The sequence below is a fragment of the Muscardinus avellanarius genome (assembly GCF_963383645.1).
Source record: "Muscardinus avellanarius genome assembly, chromosome: 11".
NCBI classification, from domain to species: domain Eukaryota; kingdom Metazoa; phylum Chordata; class Mammalia; order Rodentia; family Gliridae; genus Muscardinus; species Muscardinus avellanarius.
In genome coordinates this window covers 65,454,690-65,478,348 of record NC_137797.1, presented here as the reverse complement: position 1 = coordinate 65,478,348, position 23,659 = coordinate 65,454,690, and the positions used below count along the sequence as shown (strand labels likewise).

Here is a 23,659-nt window from a genome sequence, read left to right as displayed (position 1 = left end):
CTGAGACAGGAGGATCTCAAGTTCGTGAACAGCCTCTGCTTCTTGTCGCTTGGAGGTAGAATGCCCTTGGGTTCCATCCCCAGTACTGCAAAAATAAAAGAAATTTAAATGCAATAATTTAATATTGACTGTCATGATATCATATATTCAGTTAAAATTAACTATTAGAGTTAGTTTCTTTTACTGAATAATGTGGCTACTATACAATTTTTTTTTTTTTGGTGGTACTGGAGTTCCTGGAAGCCCTTCTTCCTCTGGGCTACACTCCCAGACCTATTTTATATTTTTTGAAACAGGGTCTCTTAAGCCAGTGCGCCTGGCTTCAAACCAGCGTGATCCTCCTATCTCCGCCTCCCAAGTGCGGGGATTACAAGCGTGCGCCACCACGCCCGACTTAACTACTATACAATTTTAAGCTGCATATGTGACTTATGCTTTATTTCTATTGAAAGGCTTTTGGTATTTATGCAGTGTTAGTTAAAAGTAGACTTAGAATTAAAATTCTGCTTATTTGATCCAAAATTCAGTCTTTGACTTAAGAAAGCCTCACTAGAGAAATACTTTTCAGTAACAAATTTTTTCCAAGAAACTCCTCAAACAAACTCCACATTTATTGAAATCATTATAAGCAACATTTAAGTAATGAAAGATAGCCAGATATGGTGGCACACCCCTGTATTCCCAATACAGGAGACAGGAGGATTACAGATTCGAAGCCAGTCTTGGCAACTTAACAAGGCCCTCAGCAACTTAGCAAGAATCTATTTCAAAATGGAAAATGGGGCTAGGGGTATAGTTGAGAAGTAGAATGTCCCTGAGTTCAATCCCCAGTACCACAAAATAAATAAGTAAATAAATGAAGGAAGGAAGGAACAAAGAAAGAAAAAAGAGAGAGAAGGAAGAAAGGAAGGAAGGAAGGAAGGGAGGGAGGAAGGAAGGAAGGGAGGGAGGAAGGAAGGAAGGGAGGGAGGAAGGAAGGAAGGGAGGAAGGAAGGAAGGGTGGGTGAATGGATGCTGATGATAGGCTTAAAGCTAATCAACTCTAGCCAGGCATAATGCTGCACGCTTGTAATCCCAGTACCTGGGAGGCTGAGACAGAAGGATAGCATGTTCACAGCGAGCCTCAGCTACTCAGTGAAGCCCTCTACAACTTAGTGAGACCCTGTTTCAAAATAAAGAATAAAAAGTAGGGCTGGGGGGTGTAGCTCAGAGGTAGAATGTCCCTGGGCTAAATCCCCAATACCACAAAAAACTAATCAATTCTAAAATGCTATATATCCTTTTTATTATTGTTTTATTTGTACAAATTTATGGAATAGAATGTGATCATTTGATACACATTATGCATGGGTAGTCCTTAAACATTTTTAAAATGTTTCAATATAAGATTGGTAATATTGAAATCAATCCATGGGTTAAAAACTAAAAGAACTATTGGATGAAAATATAAATGTCATCACCACTGGCATAACTCTAATTTTCCTAAAAAAAGAGCTGAACTTTTATACATATATAAACTGATATAAACAATAGGAAAGTGAACATGTAAATCCTTCTGTGTCTTAGAGCAACGCCCATGAGCCCTGGACAGGCAGGAAAGGCAATGGGGTGGAATGAGTCTGGGTCCTGGCAGAGCTCTGGGTAATGCAGACAGAGTTGTTGGCAGCCAAGGTTTCCTCAGTTGCTCTGTGAGGTTACCTCCATTTTCCCAGCTGACTCCGGTGACTTTTTCTTCATTACTTTTGTACTTCCACCAACCTGCCCACACTTCCTCAGCTGGCCCACTCTATGCCCCAACTCCTAGACACTATGAATGGCATTCTCCTAGCTCTATACCTCTTATTGGACAAGCACCAGGTGTTTCCAAATGGAAAGCAGTGAGCTCTGTTCCCAATAAGTTATTAGGAACTCTATTTCGACAAATTCATGCTGCAATATGCCCTTCACCTGTCTTGAGGTCAAGACACTGGAGGTGACCTGCAATAGAAGTCACATGCTGCTTAGGGTGCACTAAAAGTCTAGGCCTCCATCCCAAGATGAGAAGCAACTACAGGCCTTAATCTGAGAAGCCTACCCTTTTCAGCCCCTACCAAAATTACAGATGGTATCTTAAATTCCTTAAAGCATCCAAAAAATGCTTAAAACATCCTATATTCTGTGGGGCAAGCACTGGGGATTGAACGCAGGGTCATTCCACCTATGAGCTACACCCCCGGCTCTATTTTATTTTTATTTGGAAACAGAGTCTCACTAGTTGATGAGAGTCACTACTTGATAAGACTGTCCTCGAATCTGTGATTTTCCTGTCTCAGCCTCCCAAGGACTGGGATTACAGGCATCTAACACCTTGCCTGGCTAAAATATCATACTAACATCAAATATTTTTAAAGCTTATTCTATGCCAGACCACATGCTAAACACTCCATTCCTATTCACTTTACACCTAAAGAAATAGAGAGGTTTTTATAACACTCATCCCTATATCCGTCACAGTGTCAACAAGTAGCAGTTTATGGTCAACCTTGTCTTATCTACATACCAGTCCATTCTATCAACCCTTAATTATATTATTTGAAACAAATATATTTATTATTTCATTTGTGATATTTTAATACATATCTTTAAGATATAAATACTTTTTAAATATTAAGGTTTAACACATGGCAAAGAACATAATTCAAAATGTATAGTTGGATATATTTTATAAGTATGATTATCATATAACTAACACACATATTCAGACATAATATATTTTCAGTACCCCAGAAATCTCTTTTATGCCCCTCAAGGTAAATATCCCATCTAAGATATATGACATACTCACTTGTAGTGTCAGAAATTACTATTTACTTGTGATCATCATATAAACAGAAATACAATAGTTCCCTCTGTGAGCACCCAGGTAAAACACAGGCGGGCAATGACAACATGACCCCATGCAGCTGCAAGTCACATGGCTCCCATACAGTCATGGCATGTACACCTCATGGATAATAGTGAGTGCTCAGCACATTCCACGCATGCAAAATGTAATACACATTTTACAATGACTAAGCAAAGTGTAACCCGCATGTGTAATGACCAAGCAAAGTGTAACCAGCATAGGCAATGGCTAAGCAAAGTGTAACCCACATGTTTGATGGCCAAGCAAAGCATAACACATGTGTGATGGCTAAGCAAAGAGCTTGGAGCTGATATACCAAGTCCATGTCCCATCCAAAGTCATGTGGATGACTACTCAAAGTATAACACATGTGTGATGACTAAGCAAAATGTAACACGTGTATGATGACCTAGCGAAGTGTAATACACGTGTGATGACTAAGCAAAATGTAACACACATGTGCATTGACTTAGTAAAGTGTAACATGCATATGTGATGACTAAGCAAAGTGTAACACACATGTGCAATGACTAAGCAAAATGTAACATGTGCAATGACTAAGCAAAGTGTAACGTGCATGTGCAGTGACTAAGCAGTGTAACACACATGTGTGATGACTAAGCAAAGTGTAACACGCATGTGCACATTATATTGATGTGAGCATGTGTCATTTTGTGCAGAACCCTATATAAGGAACAGGTCTGCAGAATAAATTTACTGTTTGCTGTTTGTTCTCCTCTGAGTGGTAGCTCCTCGTGCTTTCTTCATCCTAGGTTTTCAATGCCTATGACCACAGCTGGCCCCTCACCGGGCCTCTGACAATCAGTATAGTCAGCAGGATAAGGTGAGGGTCCCAGTGGCCCTCCAGTGGAGCGGCCCTGAGAGGAACAACCTAGGCTGAAGGGAATGTGGCCAAGACAGTTCTGAGCAAGAGCCCCCTCACACTCCACAGAATTGGAAGATGTCCCAAGTATCTAGGAGAAAGGGAGAGCCCCTATACCCACGGAAGCATGGTATACTGATGGCTCCTGTCACAGGGAGCTGATATGCCAAGTCCGTGTCCCACCAAAGACCACCAGGAACCGATTCTGATGAAGAGCTTGGGCTCCTTACGCATACCAGCACAGTGGTCACAAAGAGAGGGCCCCGTGTTCACCGAGAACAAAGCTTTTATCCCTTAGAGAGGCAGCCCAACCCATCCTTACATTGATTGGTTAATTTGAAACAAAAGCCTGTTGTCACCCCATGCCCCCGATTGGTTTAGCTTTCATGCCTCAGGTAAGGGTCATCACCAGGGAAGTATTGGCCATATAAAGTAACCTTTAAGCTGATTGGCCTGGCCTGCAGCACTTATCTCATGAATGTTCTGAATGAGTGGGGGTCTCTTACTCCAGTTGAAGTGACCTCGCCCAGATATCTGCGAATTCCAGACTCAAATGTACTCAACACCAATTGGCTGTTGCTAGGGGAAGATCAGTTTAGCACAGTTAATGGTTTTTCCAAGCGATGGGGCAATAGATTGCGGGGAAACAGAAACTTAACTTTTAAAGAAACAGAAACTTAGGCCTATTCTACTTAGAGCTTTAACTGGGGCCTGTCATTGGCATCACTTTGGTCCTCATTACCCCCTCTGACTAGTAACTAGAGGAGCCAATAATGGCTCATGCATTGTTAGCTCTATCGTATTTAGGGACTGATATTGGGACCGCATAATCATGAGCTGGACCGTATTTATGTGGTCCTTTGTGCAATATTCTAACTGGGGTGCTGAACTGGTCCACCACCTGTGTATGGGTGTGGTGTATCTAAGCTGCTATGCCGTCCACCTTGAGGGCTGTTGGGGTAGTCAGGAGGATCATGTTGGGTCTTTCCACTGGGGTTCGAGTGTCTCTTGCCGGTGCCATTGGATGAAGACCCAGTCTCCTGTATGGAGCTGGCATATGTACTGTTTCATATATGGCCCACAGTCATGGCCACACTCTTGGTGGGCTCGAGCTGAGCAGCAAAAGCTGGTCCACGGCCATCTAAGGGGCTCCCACTGATGTTTTTCTGGAGCATCATCTAGAGCTCGCCAGCATAAGTATGTGAGAAACAAAACTCAAAATACAGTCTTAAGAGTCTTATTAACCATGAGGAACCATATAGATTTTCAAACTTAACTTTGGCCTCCCGCCAGGCCTTCCATTTAAGAGCAGGGTCTCTGAAAACATCCTTGTTGACAACAGTTTTGTCCAAGGGGATGTCCATGGAGTACCTTGTGGGCATTAGATGACTGTAGTTATAAACTTTCACTAAAGACTTGATCTTTGATCTTTTGGCAATTTTCTTCTTGCCCATGCCAGTGGTCACTTTGCAGGGATAGCGGTCAATTCCAGCCACCAGTGCATGGCTGTAGAGGCGGTCTGACGTGCCATCATCAATGTTTTTCACAATGACAGCTTTGCGTCCAGAGTAGCATCTGGCCAGGACCAGCACCACCTTCCCTGGTTGCATAAACTTGCCCATATCGATGGCTACCAACCTGACCAACAGCAGGAAAGGCTTTTTTTTTATATTTTTATTTGGAAACAGGGTCTCTTAAACCAGCAAGGCTGGCTTTGAACCTTTGAACGCGATTCTCCTGTCTCCACCTCCCAAGAGCAGGGATTACAAGTGTGCGCCACCATGCCCGGCCCTGAATAATTTTTAAACATAACCATTTTTATCACATGCACTATTTCTTTTTATAAGTTTTATCTTACACAATCATTTTTTAACATGTTCAGACCTTCTGCAACTTGCTTTTAGCATTTTGATATTATTCTATTTTTCTTATTAATTTATTTTTTAAATTGGTGCATTGTAGTCATATATCAATCACATTGGAGTACAAGACTTGAGAGGATATACAAGCACACATCATCCAATTAGCCCTCCTCCAGCCCCCATCCCATCCCCTCCCCCTCCCTCCATCCCATGCTTCTTTGGTGATTTACTTTGATACATTTGTTTATGTACCTCCTGCGTTTTAAAGAGGCTCCATCCTCCCCTATTCCATACCCTCTGATTGGTCACCTTAGTTGATTCACTATAGGGCCCTTCTATAGCTCGACCTCTTCCTGTTGCCCTTTTCCTCCTAGTTATTGCTGATTAAGAGAAGCGTCTGATTTATATTTTCTGCGATATTTCTCTGTGCATGCTGCGTTGCAAGTACCGATCCCACTCTTTTTTTTTTTTTTTTTTTTTTTTTTTTGGTGGTACTGGGGTTCCTGGAAGCCCTTCTACCTCCGGGCTACGCACCCAGACCTATTTTTATATTTTTGAAACAGGGTCTCTTACGCCAGCACGGCTGGCTTCGAACCTGCGCGATCCTCCTGTCTCCGCCTCCCAAGCGCTGGGATTACAAGCGTGCGCCACCACGCCCGGCGATACCGATCCCACTCTTGATGGTCCCAGTAGTGGCCTGGCTACTCAGTGGACTGATGCAGACCTCGCTGGCTCAAGCAGCGGTATTGCCTCATGGGAGGCCCCAGTTCTGGTATCGCTGGCCCCTGCACCGGTCTAGCCCCTAAGCTGGCTTTGGTCCTGGCCTTGGAGGCAGCAGGAGTGAACTTGCCTCACGCCAGGCTCTGATGCTGGCCATTGGCCCCTGCACCGGCCTAACCCCTTGGCAGGATTCCAATCCCGGCCTCGGAGGCCCCAGCACCGGCCTAGCCTCACGGCAGGCTCCAATGCCGGCCTCGTTGGCCCCAGCACCGGCCTAACCCCTCAGCAGGTTCCGTTCCCGGCCTAGGAGGCCCCAGCACTGGCCATATCTCATGGCAGGCTCCGATGCTGGCCTCGCTGGCCCCAGCACCGGCCTAACCCCTCAGCAGGCTCTTATCCCGGCCTCGGAGGTCCCAGTACCAGCCTTGCCTCACGGCAGGCTCCGATGCCGGCCTCGCTGGCCCCAGCACCGGCCTAACCCCTCGGCAGGCTCTAATCCTGGCCTCGGAGGCCCCAGTACCGGCCTTGCCTCAAGGTAGGCTCCGATCCCAGCCTCGGAGGCCTCAGCACCGGCCTTGCCTCACAGCAGGCTCCAATGCCGGCCTCACTGTCCCCAGCACAGGCCTAACCCCTCGGCCGGCTCCGATACTGGCCTCGGAGGTCCCAGCACCGGCCATACCTCACGGCAGGCTCCGATGCCAGCCACACTGGCCCCAGCACCGGCCTAACCCCTCGGCAGGCTCTTATCCCGGCCTCAGATGCCCCAGTACCGGCCTTGCCTCAAGGCAGGCTCCAATCCCGGCCTCGGAGGCCCCAGCACCGGCCTTGCCTCACGTTAGGCTCCGATGCCAGCCTCACTGGCCCCAGCACCGGCCTAACCCCTCGGCAGGCTCTTATCCTGACCTCGGAGGCCCCAGTACCGGCCTTGCCTCATGGCAGGCTCTAATGCCGGCCTCGCTGGCCCCAGCACCGGCCTAACCCCTCAGCAGGCTCCGGTCCCATCCTCGGAGGCCCCAGGACCGGCCTTGCCTCACGACAGGCTCCGATACCGGCCTCGCTGGCCCCAGCACCGGCCTAACCCCTCAGCAGGTTCCGGACCCGACCTCGGAGGCCCCAGCACAAGCCTTGCCTCATGGCAGGCTCCAATGCCGGCATTGCTGGCCCTAGCATCGGTCAAACCCCTCGGCAGGTTCCAATCCTGGCCACGGAGGCCTCAGTAGTGGCCTTGCCTCACAGCAGCTCCGATGTCGGCCACTGGCCCCGGCGCCCGCCTAACCCCTCAGCAGGTTCCAATCACTGTCTCTGTGGTTATTATTTCAAAGGTTCCAGGTGTAATATATCAGATCTCTGCCTCCCCTGAGTATTGGCCACTGGCATTGCCACTGCCTCCACCGTTTCAAATCCTTCCCAGGCTCTTTTTCCACTCTGAATATTGTCCAGTGTTCCTAAGCATGTGTGATGGTAACATTCGACATTTGGTGTAATTTCTCCAAAAAAATAAAGTTGGTAGGATCCGGTTTCTGCTTCTCCTGAATACAAGTCTCCACCACCATCGCAGAGAACTCTTTCAACACCGCATTCCTCCTTGGTCTCCGCTAAACTCTCTCCTTACAGGTGATGTCTGAGATTCTTAACAATATAGAGAAATAGCAGTCCTCTTTCATGGCAAATTTTTCCATAAGTTCCAGTGCATTTAGATAAGTTTTGTCTGCATCTCCAATGTCCTGGCATCCATAACGGCTTTCTTACCTCCTCTCCGATATTTTTCTTCTTCTTTTTCTGTTCCTTTTTTTTTTTTTAATAAGAGAAGACAGTATATGTGGTTTGAGGAGGTAGTGGGATCAGGCACTCAGTAGCACTGTAACCCTGTCGGTTTCCCCACGGGTCCAGAGTGATCTGCCCTACTCCGCCTGGGGCCCAGGGTCCCACGACCCGAGCCCCAGCTGGCATGCTCCTCGGGACCCCTGCCCGGAATCCAGGGTACTGAGCCCGGTTTCTCCAGGGGTCTGATGTGTTACACGCATTTCGGCCCGGGGCCCAGAGTCCCGCGACCCGGGCCCCATCTGGCATGCCCCGCGCGCGACCCCTGCCCAGAGCCCAGCTACTTACTAGGCCCGGTTTCTCCAGGGGTCTGGCCTATCCTGTTTTTTTCCTTTCTCATTTGGGACAATCTTAGGATACACCTTACAAAATGCTTTCTTATTTTTACAAAATTTCCTTTCTTTGTATTTACTAAAAACTTTACACTCACACACTTTTATGCCTGTTTTTTGTTCTTATGTACAAGCTTAACCGAAAACAGTGTGGTTTTAATACCAACAGTTTAAAAACCCATTTCAATGACTGAAGTGTTACTTTAAACCTCATGAAGTTAAGAGCATTTTAAAGCATTGCATTTTACATTTTTCTAATTTAGTAAGTGAATTACAGATTACCATGGAAAGTTAAGACATCAGGTAAACATCACTAACACCTTTAAACATTAATCCTGCAAAATGAATAAAATTAAAGACAATGCATATCATATTTGATAACACAACTTAACTGTATTATAGATTACCACAGAAAACTACAACATCAGATGAGTACACTAGTGTACAAATTTAACAGGCATTTTTAAACTTATCCGGAATAATACCTTTAAATCCTTTAAAGGCTTTATAGGAAGAGTGTTCACAGGACTTGTCAGCATCTGAATGCTTACTCCTGAATTTAGGGCCTTATTCCTGCACATTCTCTAAAAGCGACAAGTTTAATTTCAGGCATATCCAGGGATATTGTCTCTGTAGTTAAGAAGCTGCAGGAGTGCTAAAAACTGGAAAAGGATTCTTCCACTTTGGGAGAAGCTGATCCAGGGGAGAATCACATTTTACATTAGGTAGGCTGATCATCAGGATCAGGCTTGCTAGCATATAAGAGTAGACTAAACTACCTTTTTACAGGTTTAAGACATTACAAATTTATTTGACCTTGGAGTGCTGTCAACCCCAGGTACAAAATAGGTCTCTATAGAAGAGAACTCTGAGACAAAGCAAGCAGAGGACTAAGTCTTGTATCTGAAAAAAATCAATATCTTGCCTGCCACCTCAAGAATCACCCAGGCCTCTTTTATTGCAATATCCAGCTGATTCAAGGGCTAATCAAAGGGGGCCTTGCCAAACCTTGGGCATCTCCAGTTTTCAGTCTTTGAGGACAGCCATGATGGGAACAGACAACCTCACTTTCCTTCAGAGGTGAGGGCAACATGCTCTTTAATTTTTCCTCTTAGAGGTGGCACAGTCCAAATGCAGATAGACTTCACTCAGGGAAGTCCTTGATGCAGTACCCAGGCACCTTTGCAATACCGGCAGGTACCAGGCTCCAGCTCCTTTCCCTCTCTTCTAGGAGAAGCCTTTGGTATCTTTGAGGGGGCAAAGACTTATTACCCAATGCAGGGCTATTAAATGGGCTTGTCCCTAAGTCTGCATTTGTCTCCTTTTGGTGCTTAATTTTGTCTACTTCATCTCTGTTGTTGAGATACCCCAAAGGCCAAACTTAAAAGGCTGATTAGCTGGGCGTGGTGGCGCACACTTGTAATCCCCGTGCTTGGGAGGATCGCACAGGTTCAAGCCAGCTGTGCTGACTTAGAGATCCTATTTCCAAATAAAAATATTAAAAAATAGGTCTGGGAGTGTAGCCCAGAGGTAGAAGGGCTTCCAGGAACCCCAGTACCACCAAAAAAAAAAAAAAAAGCTGATTAGTGGGAGCCTGAGTCCCAGAAACACAACAGGATATGTATCTCATTTTTTGTTAGATCAAACATAATAGCCAGGTTTTGAAATCCATTAATATATCTATCAGAGTTTTCTGAACATCGACCCAATTTTACACTAGCCTAGTCCAGTAGTCCATTGATCCATTTTTATACCAGACTACACTGGTAGTCTATATCTTAAACCATTTTAACAAAACAAATATTCAGAATGACATTACAATTTAAACATCTACTACTAGGAAGACAATATAATGGTAATTGTCTTAATCTGAAGAAAACAAAATATGTTAATTTTCAGTGACATTTTTCTGTTTTGATTTTACCAACAAATTTAAGCCATATGAATTAAGATGTAATAAGAATAAGCTTTTATATATAGGCAAAATAACAAAATCCTTTTTCTGCCTCTAAGCTGACAGCCAAGAGATGCAGCCAGTATTGACCTTGGTCAGCTAAAAGTTGGCTCTTATCCCAGCTAAACTCCAAATGTTAAAACACAAACTCTTGTAGTCAGAAAAAATATTATATTTTTTACAGTAGTTTAGGCTCAAGTTAAAAGATAAAAAGCAAGCTGTATTAACCCAATATTGATTATGAATTACATAAAAGAACTTTACCTCAAAACTTACATACTTAAAGGACTGTATCTCTGTATGTTTTATCTTTAAGCTGAGCTTTTGATACCAAAAAAACTACTTTTAGCAGATAGAGATGAAAAAAGGCTAAAAACGCACCAAGGACACAGGAAGACAGTACATGTCCCAAACTTCAAAGCAGGAATGCACCATGCAACCCCTGACTTTGCCAGCCAAGTAACATGTTTTTGTCATAAATCCCATATAAGAGGCAAAAATAATTGACAGACCAGCAGCTGCATTTGGGAAAAGAAAAACTTTTTGCTAAGCAGGATGAGAGAGGGGAGATAACTAAAAACATAAAACCATGCCATAATCTCAAACTGTATAATTTGCAAGGCTTACTTTTGTAACTTTAAGGACATTTTTCAGCTAGAACAAAATTAAACATTAACTGGAGATTAAAACAAAGTACATTTTAAACACAGGTGTTTGTTTGTTTGTTTGTTTGTTTGTTTGTTTGTTTGTTTGTTTTGGGGGGAGTTGGTGGTACTGGGGTTCCCGGAAACCCTTCTACCTCCAGGCTATACTCCCAGACCTATTTTATTTTTGGAAACAAGTTCTCTTAAGCCAGCACAGCTGGCTTCTAACCTGCGCGATCCTCCTGTCTCCACCTCCCAAGTGCGGGGATTACAAGAGTGCGCCACCACGCCCAGCCCAGACACCTATTTTTTGTATTTTTATTTGGAAACAGGTCTCTTAACAAAGCTGGCTTCGCTGCGCGATCCTCCGTCTCGGCCTCCCAAGCACGGAGATTACAAGCGTGCACCACCACGCCCGGCTAAGCACAGTTTTTTTAAGTAGGTGGTGGTGATCTGAAGTGCCCCTCCCCACTAACCACACAGTGGCCCTCCAGTGGAGCGGCCCTGAGAGGAACAACCTAGGCTGAAGGGAATGTGGCCAGGACAGTTCTGAGCAATAGCTCTCACACCCCACAGAATTGGAAGATGTCCCAAGTATCTAGGAGAAAGGGAGAGCCCCTATACCCACGGAAGCATGGTATACTGATGGCTCCTGTCACAGGGAGCTGATATGCCAAGTCCGTGTCCCACCAAAGACCATCAGGAGCCGATTCTGATGCAAAGCACATGAGGGTCTTTATTCAAGCTCAAGCTTGGGCTCCTCACACATACCAGCACAGTGGTCACAAAGAGAGGGCCCCGTGTTCACCGAGAACAAAGTTGTATCCCTTAGAGAGGCAGCCCAACCCATCCTTACATTGATTGGTTAATTTGAAACAACAGCCTGTTGTCACCCCACGCCCCCGATTGGTTTGGCTTTCGTGCCTCAGGTAAGGGTCATCACCAGGGAAGTATTGGCCATATAAGGTGATCTTTAAGATGATTGCCTGGCCCGTAGCGCTTATCTCAAGAATGTTCTGAATGAATGGAGTCTCTTACTCCAGTCGAGTGACCTCTCCCAAATATCTAAGAATTCCAGACCCAAATGTACTCGACACTGATTGGCTGTTGCAAGGGGAAGACCAGTTTATCACAGTTAATGGTTTTTCCAGGCAATGGGGCAATAGGTTGCAGGGGAACAGAAACTTAACTTTTAAAGAAACAGAAACTTAGGCCTATTCTAATTAGAGCTTTAACTGGAGCCCGTCATGGCGTCACTTTGGTCCTTCAGAGCCATCCATATGGACGGCTATGGCTTTACAGCCCACCACAAAAATGTTTTTATATCAGATTGTGCTATATGCTTCAGCCAATGGGCCAAGTTCCAGGCGGTCTGGTTGGTTCTTATGAAGGAGCCTGGGCCCTTGCATGTCTGTATAGACAGCTGGGCAGTCTACCCTGGGCTAACCTTTTGTCTGCCTCAATTGATACCACACAACTGCTTAATTGGGCATCGCCCATTGTGGGGTAAGTCTATGTGGGAGGGCCTGTGGAAATGGGGCCTCCAGGAAGAAGCTACCATATTATGTCCTGGGGTAAAGGCCTTAGCAGGACTCTGGTAATGCTGCTGCTGACGCTTTAGCACAAGTCTGGACGTTCTGGAATGATTGAACTCATTAACAGACTCCTAAAGGAGTAGCTGAAGGCCTTGGCCCACTGGAAGAGGTAGCAAGCACAAATGCCCTGAGCAGTGCAGCCTTTAAATAAGCTCCATACTTTGAGGATGACAGGGACTTGGAAGACTCCCATGTATAACCAGAATTGAGGGGAGAAGCCCTCTTACTCCTTATACCTAAACGCATGTCCCTGAGGCAGCAAGACATTTGGAAGTGGCCCTAGTGTGTGCAGGAGCCATGCATTGCACTCCTAGAGACATGGGACCTGGGACAGAAGGCCGAGTTGCATCCTCCCAGGGAAAAACTTACCTACAATGGTCTCTCTTTCTGCACTGTCCTACCATCCAGGTTAACAGCAGGGAATAGCCTGCTTTCCTGAGTATACACCTTTGCAAGACTGCACAATGCCTCCCATTGCTGGGTCTACACCGAGCTACTCGTGGAGGCAGCCAAAGTTCTGCAATGGTGAATCACCCCCACTACTGCAGACAACTGGACACTTTGTGAATCTGGAATCACAGCAGACCAGAATGGGATGAAAGGTACCACGTAATTGATGATTTGTTGAACTAAGACCATAATAAAGTCCCTCCCTTGTTAGGAATGCTATAGATGATAGGTGGAACTGGTTAATGGGGGAACATACCAAGTTGGCAAGCATAGCACCTTTTTGTATAGAACAGGTGAACCAGTCTGTAACCAATCGAATTGCTGGATGGTTACCCAAGAACTATGTTAACTTTGTTCCAGGGGATGGAACTATAGATGTAGAGCTATAGGTGTAAGCCCTAGCCCAACATGTTGTGGAAGCTTTCATTACATCCTGATGGGCTTTTTCAGTCTTTGGGCCCAGTGTAACGCTCTCAGGATCAAGCCAGACACTGCCACCCTGTAGGGGTTGGAGTATGTGGATGCAGACAGAATATAGGCTGGCTGTAACAGCATGACCCCATGCAGCTCCCACACGGTCATGGGTGCCTGCACCTCCTGTATAATAGTAGATACACACACATCTCACATATATGCATTGCATATAGGTAGGTACAATAATTAAGCAAAGTAGAACATGCATGTGTGATGACTAAGCAAAGTGTAACATGCATGTACATGTCATGCTGATGTAGACATGTGCCATTTAGAACAGAACACTCTATAAGGAATGGATCTACAGAATAAAGTTGCTGTTTGCTGTTTGCTCTCCTCCTAGTGGTGGCTTTGCCTGTTTTCTTCATCCTGGGGATTCACTACCTACAAGCCCAGCTGGCCCCTGACACCCTTTATCTGCAGTTTTGCCCTCTGCTATTTGAAATTCTCATGCTCCACTGTGATCTAAAAACACTGAATGGAAAATTCCAGGAAAACAATTCATAACTTTTAAATCGCATACCTTTCTGAGTAGCATGATAAAAAACTGACGCACCATCCCACTCCACCCTGGCCCAGACATTGTCCTCTCTGTACAGCACACCCACACTGCATACAATACCACCCTCGCTGCTTGTGTAGCTGCCTCAGCAGCACTTGTTCAAGTAATCCGTACTTTATTTAGGAATGAACCCAGAGGGCAAGAACAGTGGGTACTGGCAACTTGGGTAGACCAAAGAGAAGCCATAAAGAGCTTCTTAGGGTGAAAATGTGGAAGTTTATCACAGGTATGTATGTATAATATTTGGTACAATCCATTTTCAGTCCTCCTCTGGGGGGAATTGAAATGCATCCACCACGGGAAAGACAGAGAATGCTGCACACTGAATGAACACCTGGGGGTCTTCTTTAGTTCATTCAACGTTGTGTAGGATAGTCATCCAGATCACTATACTAGCAAATCTTATGTTTTTAATTAGCACATAAAAATTATGCATATTTATAGGGGTAATAGTTCAAAACATGTAAGTATTGTGGAAGATTCAAACTAGAGCAAATGATCATCCTTCAGTCCATTTGGATGGTTTCTATTTTAACTCTCTCTTTCTTGATTATATGTGCATATTTTTACAATTTAATTAACCTTTCTTTAAAACTAATTTTATAGGTTATCTTACATTTATGTCCAATATAACTTATTGCTATTGTATTTTACTTTTTTATTTTCTTCTTTATATCTTATTTTAATTTGTTCCTTTGGTAGCCTCTTCAAATATTTCACTGGGTTTTCAATATATTTTATTTTCTAAAATGTGTGTTTGAAATATATATTGTCTTTTGAATGCTGTTTTACCTATGTTCACATTTTATATGCTATATTTTATTGTTTTTATTGTTTTGTATACTCTATTTTACTTACATTGTTATTTTATTTGTCTTTAGTTACTTAAAAATCATTTAAAAGTCTTAAATATATGTGTTAACGTATTTTAAATGATTACCAGTACAAAAATACAACAGTGAAATAGGGAAATTCTTCTTAGATGCAACCAAATTATATGTAGGTAAAAAGGTTCAAATTAATATAAAAATATCTTTCTTATTAAAGGTGAGATCTTATTACTGTAACACAAAATATAAAGAATATAGAAATTAATGTGAAAACATAAAAATGAAAAAATTCAAAAGTGTGAGTTTTGCCAGGCATGGTGGCACACGCTTGTAATCCCTGCGCTTGGGAAGCAGAGACAGGAGGATCGCGCAGGTTCAAAGCCAGCCTCCCTGGCTTAAGAGACTCTGTTTCCAAATAAAAATATAAAATAGGTCTGGGAGTGTAGCCCAGAAGTATAAGGGTTTCCAGGAACCCCAGTACCACCACAAAAAAGTGTGAGTTTTGCTTTTTATAATTTTATTGGTGTATTATAATTATACGTCATAGTGAGGTTCAAAGTGATACAAACATACATGCACTCAGCACTTGGTGTGTTTCCTTCTGGATCCCGTCCTGCTCCTCTCCTCCCCAAACATGTTAATGAGATTGACAGTGGTACCCTCATAAATGGAGACAGCATTATTTGGACTGTTTCTTTGAGTTTTTAAAAATTATAACAACAAAAGTGAAGCAAATGTTAAGCTGGTGAAAAAGTTTTACATCACATGTGATCACTACATAGTCTTAAATTCTGTGTGTTTTTTTTTTTTAAATATAGATCATAAGCCAGGCGTGGTGGCTCACACTTGTAATTTCAGCACTTGAGTGGCTGAGACAGGAGGACCATGATTCAAGGACAACCTCAGCTACTACATAGTGAGTCCCTTTGCAACTCAGTGAGATCTTGTTTCAAAGTAAAGAATAAAAAAATAGGGCGGGGGGTATAACTCAGAGGTAAAATGCCCCTGGGTTCCATGCCCAGTACAGAAAAAAAAAGATAGGCCATAAATAAATTTGACTTTAATTGGGGGAGGAATATAGTGGAGAGGAAAAATGAAGAAAAAATTTTACTATATAATTTGATATAATCTTTTGAGAATACTTTAGAAATTTAACATAAAAGCCTCAGTATGGAAATTATTTTTATTCTGAAATTTCACCTCTAAAATTTCATCTAATTATACTTTCTCTAGCAATTGTTAGTTATTTTAAAAATTTAAAACTCCCAACAAACTAATTATGTGAGAAGATGATATAAGATGATATAATCGTACAACTGACCATGATGAAACTGTTTTTAAGAAACAATAATAATTTCACATACATTTAAAACTAGTAAGAATGGTTTAAAATAATGAGATTTTCCCAAAATGCATATTATGCATTAGGATGCATTTTATGGTTTTTATTATATTAGTTTATATAATTAAGTGAAAAAAGCAAGTTACAAATGTAAATAATAGAAACGATACTTTTGCTTTTTAAATATTCATATATTTATGAATATATGGGATTGAACCCAGGGGCACTGAGTTACACCCCAACCCTAATTTTTATTCTTTATTTTGAAACAGGGTCTCATTGAGTTGCCAAGGGCCTCACTAAGTAGCTGAGGCTGTCTACAAAGCATGATCCTCCTGTCTCAGCCTCCCAAATGCTTGGATTACAAGCATGCGCCACCACACCCAGCTATATAGCCTTATATTTAAAAATATCATCACTTGCTCTCTAGTATTTTTCTTTTTTGTTATCTTTTTTAGTGTCTGGGAAAATTTAAAAGTAAACAGGTGTGTTTACTTTATGATATTTCGACTTTCATTCTTGGTTGGAAAAAATGTGGGAGAAACAGACTGATTCTTGACTACCTAAATTGTGTGTGGTGTGTGTGTGTGTGTGTGTGTGTGTGTGTGTGTGTGTGTGTGTGTGTTTCCGGGGATTGAACCCAGGGACATTCCTGTGAGCTACAGTTAACTTGCTGTGGCTGGCCTTGAACCTGAAATCTTCTTGTCTCGGCCTCTGGCCTCCCACTTACTGAGATTACAGGCATGCACAACCACACCTGGCTACCACTGATTTTTCTTTCTCTTTTTTTCTTTTTTTATTATTGTATCTGGACCTACACTTGTTGCCATGGTTGCGTCTTTGTGTCTCTAAGGACACTGCCCCTGTTGCAGCATCTTTGAGGATTTTTGCCTGAGTTCATTACAAAGAAGACTCATTAGTGATATTTGAATATGGGTCACTGAGGACCCAGTCATTGATTTATTTAGCTCCAGGTTTAGCAAATAAATGAAATGTAAATCTTAATAGTGTGAAAGGTCTCACCCCGTCCAGAGAAGTCATAATAACAAAGTCTTGAAAGCAGGAGAGGGCAATATTTGAAATAATATTTTTTTTCAACTGAAAGAGAACTAGAAAAAATTTCCTAAGAAAAAAGGAGGCCAAGCTTCTTGGTTAGAAAATCTTTGCAGTGTGCTGGAAGTGGAAAGCCCTAAAGAGCTGTAACAATTCCCAGACACCAGTCAGAGTAAGATGGTGCTAGACACCAAGGCAAGAAACTCCCACATAAGCCTTTGCTATTAGGTTCTCTTCGTCAAATTAGCCTTGAGGACTCTTGTTTTAAAAGAATCAGCTAAAGCTATTATTAACTCTCAACAGAGTAAGTACAGTGGCTATTTCATTTAGTTTTATCTTTGATGAATCTGCATAATGATTTTCTCTGAGAAGCATGTTTGACATGATTTACAAAAATTAGATATAATTAGTTATTTGGTTTTTTTAAAGATCCACAGATGGTACTGGGTTGTATTTTTGCAATGATACTTTTTATAGTTACATAAAGATAATGTGAATTTATAGATGGGTTATAATATGACTGTCAAACCCTCAGTCTCCTTTTTAGAAGAAAATCTATGTATATGTATTTTCATTAAAATTACCCGGTATGACATTTTATCTGATATTTGCTAAATTGGTTATCTCTAAACTTTTTTCAACATAAAATTACTTGACAGATTCAACTATCTTCTTAAATTTGCCTCCTAAAACCTAAGTTTATTAATGAATGGAATATATTAAGGGCATTTTGGAGAAAAGGTTAACATGCTGAGGGTACAGGAATGAGCATGTTACCTTATAATCAATCACTCTAGGACATACAGGATTTAAAAGAGATAAATTAGGAATAGAAGGAAGGCTTAAAATAGTATCCTCCCTCTGTTGAGCATGGATGCATGCCTATAATTCCAGCATTTGGGAGGCTAAGGCAGGAGGATCCAGGTTTGAGGCCAGCCTCAAGCAATTTAGCAAGACCCTCAGAAACTTAATAAGACCCTGTTTCAAAGTTTATTTAAAAAATTTAAAGTAATGGGGGTGTAACTCAGAAGTAAATGTCCTGGGTTCAAATCCCAGTACAAATAAATAAATAAATAAATAAATAAATAAATAAATAAATAAATAAAGGATTGAGATGTAGAAGTATCCTTCCCTCGGTTTAAAGCATCTATTGCAGTTATTGTGTCTGTATTTCCTAGAACTGTCTGAGGGCTTCACAGAAACACTGTTGGCTGCCCTTCCCAATGGTGATGACAATAAAGCTTGGGGCTTAACTGCAGTAACTGGTCATATAATTAAGATGTGAAATAACTGTGATCTCTTGAGAGAATATTTTAAAGAAAAAAGTGATAATCATTCATATAACATGCTCATTGAGTTGTGTTAGAAGAAGGAAAAGAAATTTGCTTTTTGTCATCACTTAAGACAAACTCAAATATTGTATATATTAATTTGAGTATGTAACAAAATTGTGTGATAGCTAAGGAAAAACTATAGAACAACTATTAGTTCAAATCAAAAACTAGAAAGTCCTTAACTCTCATTTTAAAATATTATTTAAATATCTACTGAAGAGGCATGAATTAAGATCTAAAGGAAAAAATATTTATCTGTAGAAGATGATGAAAGCCTTGAATGTAAACTGTGTAGATGATTATACCATGGTATAAATATATAGATTAAAACTAAATATGACCACCTATAATCCTCTTACTTGGGAGGCTGAGATAGGAAGATTGCAGGTTCAAGGCCAGCCTAAGTAACTTACCAATACACTAAGCAACTTAGAGAGATCCTGTTTCAAAATAAAAATCTTAAAAATAGTCTGGGGGTATAACTCGGAAATAGAATTCCCTTGGGTTGACCAAGAAAAGAAAAAGAATGAATGAATGAATATATACACACACATATGTGTGTGTGTATATATTCTCCAAACCTTGGATCAAATAAACATATAAATAATATTTTAAACAATATACCAGGGGCTGCAGTGATTTGAGTGTGGTTACTGCAACACAGTCATGTAGTGAGTTGAAGGAAAGTAATGATATAAAGTTTATACATGATGCCCTGGTAAGTGTGCACAAAAGTTATATGTAATATATATTGTATATATATATATTTTATATATTCATGTTATATATATACATATTTTATATACATGTTTTATATTATATATATTTGAAATCACATTTCTAAGAATTATGAAATCATACAAAAATATTTATAAAATATTTATAAAAGATGCGTTTTGCAGACATTTTAACAATTGTAGAAAACAAAGATATACAAAAGCATGTTGCAAATTGGTTTAAAACTTGTGGCATAATTATAAATTTATTTTCATATAAGTGAGACTTTAAAATAATAAGAATTTACATTTATAAAAAGATTCATAAACTGGTAACACAAATACAGTGAGTTGAAATTAAATGAAATTTAATTAAGTGTACTTATAAAGGTGCAAAAGTACTTATAAGATGAATAGCTTATGAAAATTGTGTATTCAGGTATGCAAATTCCTTGACCTCTGGTTTGAATATATTACAGACAAATGCTTCAAGAAAGCAACAATCTCCAACAACAAAGATACACTTATCTGCTCAAGAGCTAAAACAAGAAGGAAAAGCCAGTTAACAGTAAGGTCAGCATGGAAGGTAATAACAGAAGCACAAGGCTGACACTCCTATGGTATGACTTTATTCACTAGCAAACGCTTGCTTCAAATACAAATGAAAAAAGTTAAATACAGGCACATATTCAACTTAAATAGTGTCAACAGCAAAGCAGTTTCAAAATGAGGCCAAAATAGGACAGAAGCTAACTTGGAGTGTGTAGGCCAATGGTGTAGATATTTATGTATTCATTCAACAACATTTTTTATACACTGACTATAAATCTAGGATTTTGGCTGGGCGTGGTGGCGGGCGCTTGTAATCCCCGCACTTGGGAGGCTGAGACAGGAGGATCGTGCAGGTTCGAAGCCAGCCTCAGCAACTTAGTGAGACCCTGTTTCCAAATAAAGTATAAAATAGGTCTGGGAGTATAGCCCGGAGGTAGAAAGCCTCTGGGTTCTACCCCCAGTACCACAAAAATAGATAGATAGATGATAGATAGATAGATAGATAGATAGATAGATAGATAGAGATAGATGGATCTAAGATTTTGTTAGTTTGAGTAGCTATCCTAGTTAATAAAAAAAAGACAACAGTTCCTAATTTGAACAAACTTACTTTCACAGAGGAAGTTCTAGAATGGAAATAACAAATACTTGCCACAGGAGAGGAAATAAGTAATCAATGCAGACTAGATAGTAGTTTTAGAAAACTTCCAGTAGAACTGATGCTCACACAGAAACTCACAAAGAAGTAGATGTGCATAGGCAGTACATGGAGAGTTTACTTAATATTTTTAGTTTGATTTTGAACTTGATAATGATAGCAAGTTGCTGGAGAATTTCCCATTCTTAACTGATCAAAAGCATAAAAAAATATGCTTTTTCCTAGCTATGTGTCCTTGGATCAAATGTTTCTTCAAATGCAGCCACTTGTGTATCCCAGTGGATACTGAGAATAAATTACAAGCTAGCAGAGAAATATACAAGAATCAAAAGAGTGAGGCAACAACGGAATTTGCATTTTAAAACAAACACAAATCAAATGACATAAACTTGTGCTTGGTCATGGTGACAAAATACAAAATGCACATCACAGATGAAGCAGCAAGCCTTTGCATGGAATACAGATGAATTGCTACAATGTAGATTTTTTTTCAAGGAGCACATCTTCTAGTAAAGAAATTAAAATCTTCTAGTAAGAAATGGAAGTGATTGTATTTAAATATTCTCCTTTAAAACACAAGACTCTCCGACATAAAAAGAATTCATAATTTTGTTGAATCACCAGACATTGTGAGTCAAATCCAATAACATGGGACAATCTAGTTGAGTTTAATTTACAAATGGAAAGTAAAAGGAAAAAACTGGGATGGTTTTTAAACTTTTTAAAATGTTTTAAAAATCTGTAACAATCAAAACAAAATAAATGACTGAGTACTCAAGCCCACCAGAGTATTGACAATATCAATTACTACTTACAGAAGAAACTACTTGTGAATTGGTTTGCTGTTTCTATTAATGACTTTCTCTCTGTCTCTGAGACCACTCTTGTCAAGTAAAATATCTCTATATTTTACATGAAGATTGAATAAAACTCAGCAGTCAGCAATGAGAAACCACACGGTAACAACCTTCATTTTGTTGGGATTAACAGATGACCCTCAACTCCAGATTCCAATTTTTGTGTTTCTATTTCTCACTTACATGATGAGTTTAAGTGGCAATCTGACCATCATATCCCTCACTTTATTGGACTCTCGCCTTAAAACGCCCATGTACTTTTTTCTACAAAATTTTGCCTTATTAGAAATTTCATTTACATCTGCTTGTATCCCTAGATATTTGTACAACATAGCAACAGGAGATAGGTCAATTACATATAGTGTCTGTGTCATTCAAGTGTTTTTTACTGACATCTTTGGGGTCATAGAATTTTTTCTTCTAGCCATCATGTCCTATGATCGCTATGTCGCCATCTGCAAACCCCTGCACTATATAACCATCATGAGCCGCAGAGTCTGCAGGACGCTTGTCCTCTGCTGCTGGTTAGCTGGCTTGTTCATCATATCCCCACCACTTACCCTGTTTCTGAATTTAAAATTTTGTGACTCTAATGTTATTGATTATTTTTTCTGCGATGCATCTCCTATCTTGAAGATTTCATGCTCCGACACGTGGCTCATAGAACAGTTGGTGATCGTCTGTGCGGTGCTGACCTTCATTCTGACCCTTGTATGTGTTGTTCTGTCCTACATATATATCATCAAGACCATCCTAAGATTCCCTTCTGCCCAGCAAAGGAAAAGGGCCTTTTCCACCTGCTCATCCCACATGATCGTGGTCTCCATCACCTATGGCAGCTGCATCTTCATCTATATCAATCCTTCAGCCAAGGAATCGGTGGCTATTAATAAGGGTGTGGCGGTGCTGATGACATCCATTGCTCCCATGCTGAATCCGTTCATTTATACTCTGCGAAACAAACAAGTGAAACAGGCTTTCAGTGATAACTTCAAAAAAATTGCATTGGTCTCAAGGAAGAAAGAGAATGTTCAAATATAGAAATAAAATATCAACTAACATCAACACTTAAACTCCATGTCTGTCTCGTCTTGATTTGTTCCTATTCAGGTTAACCTTGTCAAACATTTCTCTTGGCTGTTTTTTTGTTTGTTTGTTTGTTTTTTGGGTTTTTTTTTTTTTGGTGGTACTGGGGTTCCTGGAAGCCCTTCTACCTCCGGGCTACACTCCCAGACCTATTTTTATATTTTTATTTGGAAACAGGGTCTCTTAAACCAGCACGCGGCTGGCTTCGAACCTGCATGATCCTCCTGTCTCTGCCTCCCAAGCGCAGAGATTACAAGCGTGCGCCACCACGCCTGGCCTCTTGGATGTTTTTTGGGGATATAAAAATTATTTTGAGCCAAGGGAAGATAGAAAATAGAAAGACAGAAAAGCTCCCCCAAACAGGGGACCTCAAAAAGGGAATGAACATTTTTATTTTTTTTTCCTTCTATTTTTCTTTTTTTTTTTTTCCTGTTATAGTAGAAATTGAACCCAGGAGCATTCTGTATTTAAGTTATACCCCCAGTTCTTTTTTTTTTTTTTTTTTTTTGAAACAGGGTTTCACTAAGTTTCAGAGGGACTTGCTAAATTGCTGCGCTGTCCATGAATTTGCAATCCTCCTGTCTTGGCCTCCCAAGTACTGGGATTATAGGCATGCACCACCACATCCAGCTCACCCTCAAACATTTCTTACACCCAGATCAAATACTTCCTGTCACATAAGCCCATTCCTTTAATCCCCCTGCAAACAAATGTCTTCCAGGATAAGTTCTCATTTAAAAGAAATGATAATATTTTTCTAGTTAAGGTAAGCCCAATTTTGCATCTAATCTAGTAAAAAAAAAATTGAAAATAAAGCAAAATAAGAAAAATGCAAATCTGGCAAGGAAACAAATAGCTTACAAAAAAAGTACAAATGTTCTTGTACTTCCAAAGAGATAATTTAGATTTCTCATTAACTTTCAGTCCAAATGTTGCTGAAATTTTTTTTTAAATAAAAATTTTATTTATTTATTTATTTTAATTTATTTTTTATTGGTGCAATGTATTCATACATCACAGTGGTATAAAGAACATACTTTTGTAGATATA

The 23,659-nt window shown here is 40.8% G+C and overlaps 2 protein-coding genes across 2 annotated transcripts in view; both read left to right on the top strand.

Annotated features, from left to right (window-relative positions):
* Positions 1-23,659, top strand: part of LOC308269496 (uncharacterized protein) — a gene marked incomplete at both ends in the record, with an annotated part of 48,430 nt that overhangs the window by 1,949 nt on the left and 22,822 nt on the right. The window lies entirely within an intron of this gene.
* On the top strand, positions 21,611-22,564 carry LOC308270229 (olfactory receptor 6C2-like; the record flags this gene model as incomplete). Its single annotated transcript, XM_080706025.1, has 1 exon — positions 21,611-22,564. One exon carries the CDS (start codon positions 21,611-21,613, stop codon positions 22,562-22,564), a length of 954 nt encoding a protein of 317 aa, XP_080562151.1.